The 15,356-nt window shown below is 42.4% G+C and overlaps 1 protein-coding gene across 1 annotated transcript in view; it reads right to left on the bottom strand.

The window, feature by feature from the left end:
* Positions 1-15,356, bottom strand: part of KIF26A (kinesin family member 26A) — a 101,643-nt gene that overhangs the window by 44,634 nt on the left and 41,653 nt on the right. Inside the window, exon 4 of the mRNA XM_067295688.1 lies at positions 4,199-4,365. Coding sequence (XP_067151789.1) covers positions 4,199-4,365 — 167 coding nt within the window. The remainder of the gene's footprint in view (positions 1-4,198; positions 4,366-15,356) is intronic.

Below are 15,356 nucleotides of genomic sequence, written 5' to 3'. Positions count from 1 at the left end.
CTACCAGTTTATAACATTTGGCTTTGATTTTGAATCGTTAGCACTTCCACTCCAGACTGTGCATTTCTAGGTAATGAATAAAATACTATTTTTTTAAAAAGCAGAATATAATTAAGCTTGAAGAAATTAAATAAGACATTCAAATGAGAAAGTGCTTTGGATGAATATGTAGATTTGGGCTGCATATATTCTTAACAAAATCAATGCACTCATTGCAAACACCATCTTAAGGATCTTCACTTGAACCACGGATACATCTTATCACCAGGCAAACATTTTGCTGCAGCTCTTAGTCATTATTTTCCAGGTGAGGACACAATCCCTTCTGTACTGCCTTCTGAGGCTGTGACCTTACAAACACAAAGCTATGATTTTCAGTGAGGAACAAATTAGAGTAACAGAAAAACCACACAACTAGAACAAAAACACACAGACCTCCTCCCTTCACAGGCACAAGACAGCACACAAGTCAAAGAGGGCTATTTCACTGAACAAAGACTCTAGTTTTAATGTGAAAGAAAACATTTACTTGCTGCCAGGAAATAACACAACAGCCCAAAAGCTGAGTGTTAGGACCTGTACAAACACCCTTAAAGCTGTTTCCCAAAAAACAAGAAGACTGGAAGCATTTATTCATGTGCAAAATTCCACATCTACTACTGCTGCTGCTAAATCAACCAAAGATGCAATTTCCACAAGGACCCTACCAAGCCTTTAACTTCCAAAGTAACTAACCCTGCACCACAATACACTAAAATTTAATATACATGCCTACTTTTGCCTAGCTGCTTTATTTCTATGACAAAACAGGCCTTTTCCCAACCCTAAGTCGCAGTCACAGCCCCTTCTACAAAAGGACTTTTGAAAAAAATTGGAGGTACTAAGAAGAGTTGATCAAAAGAGGGCAATGATTTAGAAAGTATATATATAATGTATGTATGTGTGTGTGTGCACGTGCATGTGCATAACTATCAATATAATAGTTGTACTTATTCCAGCAGGCAACAAGGAACAAAATGTGCCGAGCTTTGCATAACTCCAGAGTAAGAGACTGGCCCTGCTGTGAAGTTCGCAACTGAAATGGCTGGGGAGAAAAACATAAGGAAAAGACCACAAAACCCTGGGTATATGGACTGTATCGTAGTGCTAGTGCCATGACTTCTCTTCCATTTCAGGGTGCTTGCTGAGAGAGGACGGGACAGAGGAGAGAGAAGAGGATGCTGCCGCAAGGGATTTGAGGCAGGGACAACCTTCTCCCCCAAAGCGTGGAAAGCTGGATGGTGTGAAGGGACAGAGGAGATGACAGCGGGAAGGCCAGAGCAACAAGCAGTCAGCTGCAGCCAGATATCCCATTAATACTGAACAAAAGCAGCTGAAGCAGGTGGAACTAGTGATATCCTAATACTTGCAGTGCCTGGGGATGCCACTTCTCTACCCCAGTTCCCACCAGTATCTCTCTGACACATTCCTGAAGATCTCCTTTCTTTCCCCTCCCGCCAGGGACTGCAGGGCGCAGAGGGTGGGAGGAAGAGGTAGTGCCAAAACTTGGGTCAGTCAGTCTCCATGGGAGGAGGAGGAGGAGGAGGAAGAGGAGCAGTGGGGAGAGGGAGCCTTTCCTGGGATTGGGGGCTGATGAGGATGGAGAAGACTGGCCCAGGTCCACTCAATGGTATCCACCTGAGGGCCTGTCGAACATGTTTATGATTGCCAGGGATTGAAATGGATCTCTCTTCCCTCCTCCTTTGTGAAATTTTCTGCATTTCAATCTGTATGTTTAATCACAGTCATAACTGAACTTGTTTTTTGAATGCTTTCTTTTACGGAACAAGGGTTTCTTAGACAGGCTCTGGAATACTGAGAATGAATGCGGACAACACATGAAGCAGCAACATAACAAAACATCATGAAAATACTGCAGAACTAATTCACATAATTTTCTTTTAACAGTTATCAGCTGTCATTTCTTGCTTAAGTCTCTCTCTCCAACAACAACCACACACATAAAAAGAAATCAAAGTGCTTTCTGTAAAGAAAAAAAAAATTCAACCAATGTTGTTATTTAGTTAAAAAAAAATTGAAGAGAATCAATTTTGAACAGCGGAAACATGGGTAGGGAAAAAGCAATGTACTAATGGGCTGTAAAATGTTTTAGCTAGCACATAGCTGCTAAAGCTATAAAACTGATTCACTCAGGGCAAAGACAGATTAATGAGAAGCAATTAGGGCCTGATCCAAAGTCCAATGATGTCATTTGCAGCCTTGCTGTCGACTTCAAGAAATCTCTGAATCAAGCCAATGACAATCTGGATCTGTCACATCACAGTAAAACTAGAATAGAGTTTCACTGACAATGACAGAAGCATAACTGTGAAGAGAAGGTTTTGGATCTTATTTCAGATTGTTAGACACTGACTTCTTTCTCTCATTTCTGTTTTTTTTGTTGTTGTTGTTTTCTGGATTCTCCAGGGAAAGCTGTAGTCTTTACCTTTGCATAAAACATACACTGAAATAAATTCAAAATAGATTAAGCTAAATCAGAATAAGACTATTCATACACACAATCTGAAATACAGTAATATAAGATGTGCTGTTATCCAGTCTAGGTACTTTGGAGTGGATTCATTTGCCTTTAACCAGATAACGAAAAAAAAAAGATGTCTAACTGGGCTTTTCACCATACCCTTGCTCTATACTTCCACCAACTTCAAACACCTGTCTCAAAACTCAAACGTATCATCCTCTGTAGGTAACCATTTCTCTGTGCTGACAATAAAAGAAACCTACAGGACTTGGCTCAGACACAAACTACTAACTTCCAAACACTACACGTGGGGCTGTCATTGCCCAGCCTCATGTGCATAGGCAGCCTGAGCTATGTAGCCATATAATGCCACAGGCTCACTGTATTAAGTTCTTTTAAAAACAGGACTTGGGAAGCTGAGCTCCTTCTAAGGTCAGATTACAAGTTAATTTATACTAAAAGGCATTCTTTTAATGTTGCAAACAAGTTGAGAAGATCAAGGAAAAGGAAACAATAGAATTTCTACATTATTACATGATAAGAAGCATTCTCAGTGCATAAATTTTACTTTAATGCCATTCGTAGACATACGTTTTTCAATATTGTCTCAAAACATGTTCAGTTATGAATTAAAAAAGGAGTTTGGAAAGGAAGTACAAAGCCCTGTATTTTGTTGTTTTAAATACCATCTGCTTGACAGTGTATTGCATTTAATCAACATTGCTAATTACAACAAACATTTCACAAACAAACCTAACAGATCATTTTCATTATAAGACCCAAGAATGAAAAAAAAATGTTCCAGGCTCCCGCTAGAAATGACTGCTTTATACTGTTTTAACTGTTGTTAACCAGGAATGGAAAAAAACTTCTGTTTGCACATGTAAGCCATGCTACTGGATAAAAAAAATGAACAAATCTTATTTTTATTCCTCTCAAACAGATCACAGAGCTGTCAAAGACAATCATCTTTGACCCTCATTTTGAATAAATAGGAAGGAAACATATCCAAATGTGCATGCATCGTTTTCTGCCATTGTTTAGTAGACAAGTTTTCCTAGGCGGGATCCTCTGATTGTAGAGGAGAAAGTACATACAAGTGTTCTGGAAAATGCAAGCAAACATTTCACATGCTCGTGCAATAACTGCACTGGTAAGAGAAACAACATTAGCTCCAGTCAAGCCAATCATCAACAAATGAAGGTGAATTTAGTGTTTCTTTAGAGGAATTTCTTCTGAGAACGTAGAGATGTCAACTGCATGTGCAGGACAGACAGCTAGAGAGGGCACCTGTTCTCGCCTTTGCTCAGCTGGTGCAGACCTGATCTGAGTGGAAAGACCTTGTTATTTCAGCCTCGGCTCCACAGAAACCTGCTGAAGGACAGATTTGTTACAGGTGGAAATATCCGCTAAGGATTGGCAGAGACCACCATACATATTGTTGGTTTCTGGTCAATCAAGGTCCCAGCCGAGGTCTCCAGAGAGAAAAGCAGCACGTCACCAACACATCTCTGCTCCCCAAGGGTGGTGGAAATCTGCAGCCAGGGCAGAGTGACTGACTCTGCTGTCCGCTGGCAGCACATGTGACACATCTTACCCATGGCAAAATCTCAAAGGCATTTCACAACCACTTAACATCCATTAGCAATTATGGAAACCAGAAAGGTGAAAAACTACCTTATGAAGAATGAAGCCGCAGCTGAGGTACCTGCGGAGACCCCGGCAGGAGCGACCAAACTCTGCGAGGCCGGCAAGCTGCCTGTCCCGGCTGGGTCCAAGTTGTTCTGCCCTGAGGTGACTTGCATGTTAGGACCATCCCGTCCACTTTCTGGTGCTGTTTCCGCCTGAAAAAAAATAAAACACATATACAGGTTGATATGCTTGCTGAATGAACCTTAGAGAGGCACTTCCAAAGCGTGTCTTTGCAAGGGCAGACACGAAGTTCAGCGGTAGCGGAGAAGTGGTACCACGGGACAAGCGTACCACAGTTGGCCCTGCAACTGAGAAGGTAAAAACCATGAGTGCAGCAGACAAGCAGAATGGCACAGAGACCCTTTGTGATGGGGACTGCACAGTTAAATAGTTTGACAGGCATGAAGAAATGGAAAACGATAAGCAGAAGCCTTTTGTTTCACAGTGTTATTTGGTAGCTGGTAGAACTGTTTATCTGCTTCAGTTGTAACTGTCAGGAATTATTTCTCAGTGGCACATCATCTACAAGACCTATCTGTTTAAGAGGAACTAACCAAACAGTCACATTTGTAACATGTTTCCACATGAATAACCCCAAGAACCAAGGAAAAAAAAATTGATTTTTTCTAAAACGTCTATACAGACCTGCTTTTCAACATTATCTATCTTAGTAGCACAAGTACATGGCATTTTTGTCTCCTGCGAATAGTTCCAGTGGAAAAACAGGAGTGACTGGAGATGCATCTTCTCCAGCATAATGCATCTGTGGTATCTGAGGCAGGTTTGGAGGGGACGATTGTTTTGAGATTTTGCCAAAATATCAGACATCTGTATTGTGAAATTGTGTCATGTTGATATCTTCATGCTTAGGCCATTAACTCTCTCAGTGCCAAGTTCAATTAAGTCACATCAGTCAAATACTCACTAACAGTGCTGGGAAGGTCTCCTTTTAGGGAAGAACCTGCTCTATGTCTAAGAGCACTGAAAACTTAATTAAAGAAGACACTGCAATAAATATTTGTCAAAAGAGTTAATTGCTTCATGTATGATAATATATGATGTTTCTGTCATCTGAAATACTACTCTGACATTTCCAACTAATTAGCTAAAATAAATTCCAGAAAAGGAGACAGCCTTGTAATGAAGCACAAATGCAATTAAATGCTTCCTGGGATGCCACCAAATTTTAAAGTTTGTGCTGCCATAGATCATGTTTTACAACTACAGATATGCAGACATGGTAATAGGGCCTTCCCAGTCACATACACACCCTCAACTTTCTCATACACTGAAAATCCAAACAGAGTTTTTCTCATGAGAACTGAGGCAACCCAGTTATTAGGTATCAAGTAAAAGAAAACCCTGCCAACCATGCAATGCTTGATTGAAATATGAAAAGCTGTCTGGAGTTTCATTGGACTCATTCCCACAGGTTCTGAGTGCTGAGTTCCCAGCTTCCAGTGAAGTCAACAAGAAGGAAGTAGGCTCAGCTTTCCAGAGGTCTGCTCTTTAAAGATTAATATTACTGTCAGTGCTATGAAGTGGCTGACTAATGCTTTCCTCTAGACTTTTACATGAAAAAAATACTTTTACAGACCTCACCGAAGAGATCTGAGGCCATGACATAGGGGAATATTCTCAAAGATTAACTTAACCCTAGTGAAGCTACTCTCCCTGGAAGTCTAACTGGAAACTTTGAATAACCACCCACAGAAACCCTCTTCTTGGTAATATCAAAGTCTCAGGAGACTAGATTTCTTACACTATGCAGGCAAAAGGGTAGAGGCCAAGCAGCACTAGAGGTCAAGACTAGTACAAAAAAACGGTGTGCCAGCAACACAGGCTTACAAAACAAGGAAGCCCGTCTATCCCAGCTGCAATCCACTGGCAATGAAACAAATAGCCGTGAACTGAGATGCCTGGAAAAGGATCTGATTTGGTTACGTAGTTAAGTGCTTAAAACTAGGTGATGGAGTAATGAAGACAAGTGTTGGATAAAGCAGGTACTTGAGCATTAAGAAACTGAAGCAGGAAACGTACAGTCTCACCTATACCAGCTACGGAAAGTGTATGGCACAGAAAAATAATGCAGCCTAGGAAACATCCAAATGTGACATAAACTGATACACAACACTAATGATGGATGGAGCTTACTACATGCTTAAGCAATTGATGGATTAAGAAATCTACAACAGATGCATAAAAGAGTATAACTGACAGAAGAATGCGTGACACAATGTCACGGAAACGATCAAACGTCTATGAGGAAAAGGCGGACTTATGATCTTTGGCCTAAGCTGCCGGATCAGCTGTAACGCCACGCTGCCCAGTGTGGTTATTGGCACGCAGTGCTATGCTTCACCTCATTAAGAAACCCAAGTGATGAAATGAGAGTTAAACTGAGCAAAGTGATTAAGCAAGGCTGAGCGAGACCGGTTCCCGGGGAGAAGCGATGAGAAACACTCTGGGGCAGGCACCTGTGGCTCACAGGCCGGCACACCGAGGGGCAGCCGCGCACAGTGGCCGGTGGCATAGTGGCCATAAGAGAGGGAAGTCCTACAGGCAGCCCCGGATGGGCTGACATTAGCAGTTGAATACTCTCATACATTCTGCCAAGATGACAATCATAACCCTCTGGGTCATGTCACCGTCGCCTCATATTAAAAATCACAACATCAAACTGAATTCCCAAGACACATTTTTCCATTCACTTTCAACAGGACTATGTTAGACAACAGGATTTTGAAACAAAGAAAATCATATATTGAAGCGAAATATTGAAAAAAAAATACAGAAGAAGGAAGGGGTTTCTAAGCAATCATACTTCAGCATAACAACCTCATAATCTAAAGGTAAAGGTGAACTCTGCAGAGTTAACATGATACTTCATGGAATTTTATGGCATAGTGTAACAGATTTGTGAGAACTCACCGGAATCTGTTACCCAGACCAGTTTTTTCTTTGTAACCACTCTGCTCATCTTCTGGCAGCTCTATTCCCTTAAAAGCTATTCACATTTAATAAAAATGTGAGCAATGGATAACACGCATGCTTTTTTCTCCACTTTCTATTCCCATGGGAACTTAAAAGCCTACATTTCTAAAAGAAACTAGTAGTTTTGGACGTATTATCAGCTATCTAACTTGAAATATCCAAGTCAAACGTGATTTTTCAGATGGCAGCAGCTCAATACCTTCCAAACACCGGTCTCCCACCCAAGGTATCTCAAGTCAGATGTCCTTAAGTTGCCATTCCTAGAATCGATAATCACTTCGGAAAACTCAAACTGCAATTTCTGGATGAATTCAGAAATTTTACTCTCAGCTCTGTGCAAGAAATTTACATCGGAGGAGGATGAGGGAATCCAAGGAGAAGGCACGTGTTCTTGGAAAGGGTAAAAATATGAAGAAAGACATGCAAGATAAATTCATCAGAAGACTAGCATAGGTACAGACAATCCATACCTTACCCTGGCTCCGCAGGTTCGGCAGAGCCCTGGCTGGCAGCCAGCCCCGGGGGCGCGGGGGCCCCGCAGGCACGCAGCCACCTGCCCTGCCCAGGGAGACGTGCCCATGGCGGGGGCGCCCACAGGCTACCACCCCGTTGACTTTAGGCTACTAAGTCCTTCCAGCACTGCTGGAAAATGGGACTTCTGGCACCTAAGAGAGAATGCCTTAAAAATGCATTTTCAAGTGTCACCTGCTGATGTCCGTGCACAACCTGATCGCTGCACTCGGCTCAGGCTCCGAAAGGCTCTGGCAAGTTTAAAGCACCGTCAGTGCTGAAAGGTAGCCAGGGCTGTTTGTGGGCACTGTCCCACGTGCACACTGGGCGTCGCGGGCGCCGAGGCACCAGCGCCGGCAGCTCAGGAGCCCGGGCTCCCCAGCACCGCCGAGCCTGGCGCACCTCTGCTGCCAGGAACCAGCAGCACCCTGGCAGAAGGGAAGAGCAAAGACGATTCCGGGGAGACAGAGAAAGCAGAAGATGAGAGAAAAACAGGGAGGAAACAAAAGCATTGAGAAAGACGGCTCCACACATACGTCCGTCTTCGCAGCCGCCGACCAGAACTGCTACTGGTTCAAGAAAAGCCAGTTCAGGTATGAGGAAATTTGCCAGGTCCAAGTCATTTGCCCTGAGGTAGGAAAACTAAACACACATGGTGGGACCCTCCTGTACGCTCCGGTTTGTCACACAGCAGTTTCAGCTTGCTTCACTCACAGCTCCTGAAGGGTTAAGAATAAGACGAAGGGGCTTTGTTTTTAAATTAAATGCAGGAATTACCTCATGCGCTTCCCTCATCTCAGTCTACACCGTGTTCTTCTGGGGCTTGCGCGTAGAAAACGTAACCCTCCAGAGGAACAGGAGCAACTTTGCAGGACCTTTTTTTTTTTTAAAGCACGCAAGTCAGCACAGGGAGAAGATGCCAGTAGGCTCCTGAGAGGGAACCGTGCTTCGCTGTTTACTGTATTTTCATAAATCACTCATGATCAAATACAGAAATCACAGCCTTGTCATTATGAAGTGTTACTGACTGCACTGAATATTTTAAATGTCATAGGCCTCCGCATGCGGAGATTAATGGTTCTTAATTTTCTAAGAAAAAGGGGGGGGGAGTAGAAGTCATTAACCCTCTGGAAACCAGTTAATCCTCAAAGGGCAAATTTCCAGAACTGCTTTTTAAGGCCTCACCTCCGCCATCCCAGGAGAAGCCGACAGTGCCCTACATCCCCTCACTGCATAGGGGTGCCGGGAGGTGCGAAACGAAAAAGCCAGGAGCTCGCCCTGCCCCATCCCTGAATCCCACCGCGCGGACTCCCCACTGTGACCGAGCGGCAGGAAACATCTGCACAGGTTGGACAAGTCGGGCTTGTCCCAAATTACATTGTCAATAAATTTGCCATAGATGAAATCTCCAGGCACACAATGCTCTATCAGACCATTCCCTTCCTAAAGGGCAATTACAACCCTAACAAGCTCTTAACAAGTTTGATGTCCAAAGCCAAAAATTAAGCCATAATGTTTCCAGCTTCCTGAATATTTCTACTCTCTGGACATTGACCTTTGTGCAGGGAGCCAAAAAAGCCAGGCTAGCGCTGCCACCTTGCCCCTGTAGTTCATGCAAAACATGAGCTTGGTGACAAGCAAGAAAAAAAAAATTGGAATATAAAAACCTGCATGGAGAAAAATAAATCAATCCCTGAATAGCACTGTGATGGTAAAAAAAAACCATAAGGAAAAAAAACAAGAAAGTTGCAAGAGTTGCGAAAGAAAGTAATCGGATATGATGGCTAAACATAAGTATCAAGAACAGCTTCAGAGAAGAGGGAATGGAAAAAATTGCAAAAGCATCAACACTTTATTCCCGTTTCCACTAACATCCATGAAGTTACATCCATATGTCTGATACACATCCACATAATTAGTGAGAATTCAGTATGATTTGTTTCCTACACATGGTCCCATAATGAAAGCATTCAGCAGAACTTCAGTAGTGACTTGCATGTAGAGCTCTAGCAAGACCAAGTCTTGCTAGAGCCTGTACTGGGGCTCTTTTTTTTTTTTTTTTTTTTTTTTTTAAGTACCATTATGACTAGCAGGCAGCAATACGAAATTTTGAGGATTTGCTCTAACTTACCATTGTTCATTTTCAAACTAGAACGTCACAGATAATTAAATGATAAAAATTGCTTGGTGCAACAATTTTAGAATACATTAAAGCTACTGTTTGTATATTATATAACAATAAATAATTTTCCCCCTAAATGATTCGTGCTAAAACTCTATGACCTGCTCCTGCTAACTGGAACAAATATGATTTAAATCTCTACCTTCATAAAGCTCACACTAACAACCCTCCTTTTCCCCAAGCGTGGATGAAATCCTGCATACATCTTCTACGTTAAACGTCTCCCTCTCACACTGAATAGCATTATGTAAAGTTAACAGGGCATTATAGACCAGGCTGAACTGAAACATGTTCTGGATAAACTTTTTACTACCACTTGACAATGTTTCTGCTGGGGCTCATTATAAAATATTAGGGCATTTTATAACTAAAATACACTACTGTAGTCACTTTATAACCTGCAGCTGCAATGTGGTAACAAGAATACCATTTCTAGTAATCTGCACCTAAACCTGTAGTTTCAGACTTTTACGTGCATCACATGTTAAATGTGAACCAAATGCAGAGCATTATATCCTTTTCCCCCAAAACAAGGTTTCAGCTAAGAGAGTTGCTAATGCCTGGCATATTGCCAAACTCTGAAAATGTGGCAGAAGGAGAAAGCCGCAGAAAGGTAAAATTAAAGAAGAATCAAGGGCCAGCCTGCTATCTCAGGCAGGAATGAATGCCACAGAGGAGATTCACAGGCAATCTCAGGGCCCTCGCTTTTTGGATTAATATGTGGGTTACTAACACAGGTTAAAGGTTTGGATCTTCACCACCAAAAATCACAAGCAGTATGTGCAGCATGCACAGATTGGGCCTTATTCTTAAACTGCACGGCATTTGCAGCCCGTTGCAGCCAGCACTGATATCCAGGGCGGTACAAGGACAGAGAAGAGGCAGCTTGTTCCTCCCTGTCAAGGGACTACTGATCTCACTCCGGACCAGAGGAGAACAGCTCTCAGATCTCCCCTACTTTCTGCTCCTCAGTCCCCAAGAGATTTACTGGCAGGTCTTGGTCAGGCCTTCTTCATCTCCGACGTGCCTGTTCCCTCCTCCAGTCTGCCCAGATTCCTGCACCGGGAAGACTCTGCAGCCAGGGCTCTGGAGAGCGCAAAGATGCCGTGGGGCAGCAATGAACCTGCTGCCCCTTTGCTGCCATTTCACACCCTTACAGTGACCCTGTCCTCTCTGATTCAGCAGGTTTCGCCATCCAGAGCTTCTGTACCAACACAGACGACTTCACATTTCAGCCACTCGGGACAGCAACACCAAAGAGGAAGCAAGTGATGCTCCGTCTCTTCTCCCTCACAGCTATCTGACCACTAATCACACAAACTTCACCCTCCCCGCTGCACATGTAAACCCACCAGCTGGAAAGTCAGGGTAACATGAAAAAGGGGTATCAAAAAAAAAGTAGTTCCTGCCACACACAAGCACTCTCAAATCATGACTTTTTATGTGCTGTGTATTGAAAACAGCCCGAGTAGAGGAACTGTTTCTTCTAATGCCTCCAGGCAAGCATCAGAAAATGTTGCTCTAAACCCTCCCCGCTGACATGTATTACAATAGTTACAGCCTCCAAAGCCAGAGCCAAAAAATATAGCTGTTTACTGCTTAGGGTGTTTCAATTTACCATTGTGGTCAACATTAAAAATGAACTGTTTAATCAAACGGCAAATATACAGTTGAATCCCTGCTTTTTGTCAAACCCTGATATGAGCAGGCAAAGGAATTCATTAACAAGCTCATAATAATGCAAATTTCCATCAGCTTAGGATTTGTTTTCCTACGAGGAGACAAATGCTTTTCCATTAGGACAGTTTCCAATGGCCAGATGTGTCTTCGAACAAAAGACAAACAGTGGACATGTACAGAGCTTTGAATGAGGAGAGCTTGTGTCATCTTCCTGACAGCAACAAAATTTCTCTACAGCTTTAGGCAACTCAGTTAAAATCTCACTGTGCCTTGCTTTCTCCATTCTGCAAAATGGGCTAATCACATTCCCAAGGATTACAGGTCCTTGTTATTATAATTTTATTATAATTATTATATTATAATGGTTGTAATATAATGCCAGCAAATAAAAGGCAAAGGTGGATGGAGACTGTCATACCTAATTTCTATTTCAAATGCCTGTATATTAAATGTAACTACTTTAAAGAGAACACCCTTTGGGACCAATTTGCCTGTCAGCTACCAAGTGCAAGGTACCCCTTGACTAGCATCTTGCTTGAAATGGTATAAGCCCTAGTTATATGAAGCGTGAACTGCATCTTTAATACACCCAGATCTACAGAGCAAGGCTCAATGATAGGTGAACTCATGGAGCAGTGTAAGTCTGGGACAGTTCAGACCATTGATAATTGTTGAAGGACACCGAGCTTCCAATATAGGGAAGGAGCTGTGCTGTGCTACTCCTTTTCCCTTGCTGCTGTTCACTGCTGACCTGCTGTTTACTCCCCACCCAAAAGTCACATAGCAGTCATGATTCACTGTGACTGGAATGAAATCTCCAAGTTTGCGGATGTCCCAAAGCTCTTTAAAGTAGTCGAATGCCATTCCAATGATGAGGAATTCCAGAAGAACTTCCCAAACTTGAGTGGGCAAAGAAGTGCCCACTCAAGGTTCAACATAGATAAAGATTATGTATTTAGGGAAAAATAATCTAAACCACACCTAAATGCTGCTGAACTTGGAACTGGCAGTTACAACTCAGGAAAGATCTAAGAGTCACTGACAGTTCTCTGAAATCATCAGTTCAACAGGTGGCAGCAGCCAACAACACCAAACAAATCTTGGGCATCATGAGGCAGGGACTGAGAACAAGAAGGATGTTCACATACTGAGTACCAGTGCAGTTCTAGTCCTGCATCTCAAGACAGAGGTAGTGGAGAGGGAAACAACAGAGACAAGCAAGTAAAATGATCAAGGGGATGGAGCAGCTGCCTTATGGGGAGGGACAAAAAAAGCTGGGGCTCTGGTTTGGAGAGGAGAAGGCTGAGGGGCATCTGACGGAGGTTTACAAAGTCATGAGGGTGGTAGATAAGCTGAATGCAGAACTGCTTTTCACCAAACCTGCAATATAAGGGCTAGGGAATATTCAGTGAAACTAACAGGGTATTAGTTTAAAAGAAATGAAAGAAACTAAGTACTTCCTTGCACTGGGGTAGTGAACTTCTGGAACTCGCTGATAGAGGAGGTTGTAGAGGCAAAGAGTATCAGCCAGGTCAAAAAGCAACTAGACAAATCCATGGACCGCAGGTCCATAAAACAGATACTAAAGGGAATAGATGGGGATGTGCTTCCTCACCCCCCCAATTGTCAGTGCTGGGGAATATGAGCAGACTGCAGAGAGTGGCCAGGCTCCAGGGCTCTCCCTTGACAGCATCTCCAACTTCCACTGCTGGAGACACAGCCCTGGGCTAGATGGACTGCAGCTCAGACCCAGGAGGATGTTTCTTATGTTCTTATCATTCCCACCAGATCTCTGTGCTAGAGTTTTAGCTTAACATAGTAACAGGAGATTGGGGTATTCCCATAGGCCCTTGTGAGTATTTCAAAGTCATCAGGAGAGGTTGGTCAGAGCATGAAGGGGATTCTCACACTGCTACTCCGCATGGACAGGGTAAACTTAGGCTCTTCCCAAGCCAGTCATTACATGGGTCCACTCTCCCCTTCTTCATCCTTCCACTATCTATCTTACCTCTTACACCAGCCTTGCCTGACTTTATCTTTGTGAGTTTGAGAAGTGGAAGGGGAGGTTCTGGATGGCAGATCCATTACCTTTCCTCAACAGCACCAAAAAAATCCATCGGTGGCCTCCTGCCTACGGCACCATTAAATGCTTCCTTCAGATAAGATGATCAGAAAAGAACAAACTCACCCAAATTTGGGACTGTGGCAGCTATACAAACCTAGGGGTATTAACTCACAAGCACTCAGGGCACCTTCAGTAGCTAAAAAGCTGGAAAAACCCTTGAAAGCACCAAACTCAAAAGAAAAATAAATACTTTGGAAATAGCTTAATTGACAAGTTTGAAAAATGCCTAACCACAACATCAGTTTATATAACAATTTATATAGACTCACTTCCCTAAAAGTGTTTTATACTTGAATCTTACAAGTACTACTTTAAGATTCAAAGCAAACCTCTAATTATTGATCCTTCGTTATACTGGGAAATTACCTCATCGTAGTCTTAAAGTTCTATTTATAAGTTTAATAATCTCATCATTGATTACGGTGACTGTATTCTAATTATAAATCCATTACCTTTCCAACAATGAAATAAAATCAATAGTGCACATAAATGAAAAAAAGGAATTTAAATGCATACATTAATGCCATTTCAACTAGCAGTACTTTATGCACCATCTCTAACAAAACTGTGCCACATCATTAGCAATAATGTGAAAAATCTTTTTCAATTAACAGAGTTGATTTGATACTATGTTCAGTAAAGTGGCAATCCATTTCCATTAAATACCCACATATGAAATGCTTGAAACATCTATGAACTCCATCTATACATCATAAATTCTCACCCAAGTGCTGAAACAGAAATATAGATACATTTTCTATTGATGCTTTTTAAACTTCCTTTCAAAAGCTACACTCACTGATGATTCTAGTTCCAATAACAAGGAGCATCAATATTTGCCACATGCACAGCCACTCATGCCACAAGACCATGGGAGATGCATCTGGCAATGGTCACACTGCACCCAGTCTACTCTTCTGACTACCTCGAGTCCCACTATCTGGACGTGCCACCATTCTAGTACTCAGCCTACCTAGCAAATATTAAATTCAAAGTGCTTTCCAAAAAATGTGTGATGGTCAATCCCATTTTACCCAGGTAGGACAACTGGGAAATGCTCACTTCAAGTGCAGCCACGTAAATCAATTCTTTCCATTTGGTATACACAGGACTGTTGTGAAAGACTTTTCCTCCACCAGCCTTCACATAACCAAGTGAGCTCATCTGTCTGGTTTTCTGCTGCACTCACTTCTGAAATCACAAGGCATTATTCTGCTGGAGTCCACCAGCAACACCCACGGTTGCCAGTGCAGAGCAGTGGTGATCTTATGAAAGCATTTCTGGATTAGATACACAAAAAAAGAGTCTTTCTCAAATGTCTGATGACACTTCTGAGGTCCAGGCAAAAACTAAGAGCCTTTCTTATACAGCAATTTCCAAAAGGGGAAAAAAGTGGGGTGCGCTGATTAACAACTAGTTCGCTGGAGAGTTCAGAATGGAGCATATGCATAGCATAAATGGACTAGCAGGAAGTAAGGAAACTGAAGCGAATTGGGTGAACAGGCAAGACCATCACAAAGAAACCAGTTCAAGAGGGACAGTAGAAAAATTAAATATTTGGAGTAAAAAAAAAAGAAGGAGATTTTCTATCTTAAAGGGTATGTTATGAAGTATTTGCTGGATGAGAGAAAGACCTGTGGACCTACCTCCCC

The sequence above is a fragment of the Apteryx mantelli genome, chromosome 4 (genome assembly GCF_036417845.1).
Source record: "Apteryx mantelli isolate bAptMan1 chromosome 4, bAptMan1.hap1, whole genome shotgun sequence".
Lineage (NCBI taxonomy): Eukaryota > Metazoa > Chordata > Aves > Apterygiformes > Apterygidae > Apteryx > Apteryx mantelli.
This window is presented reverse-complemented; position numbering and strand designations above follow the sequence as displayed.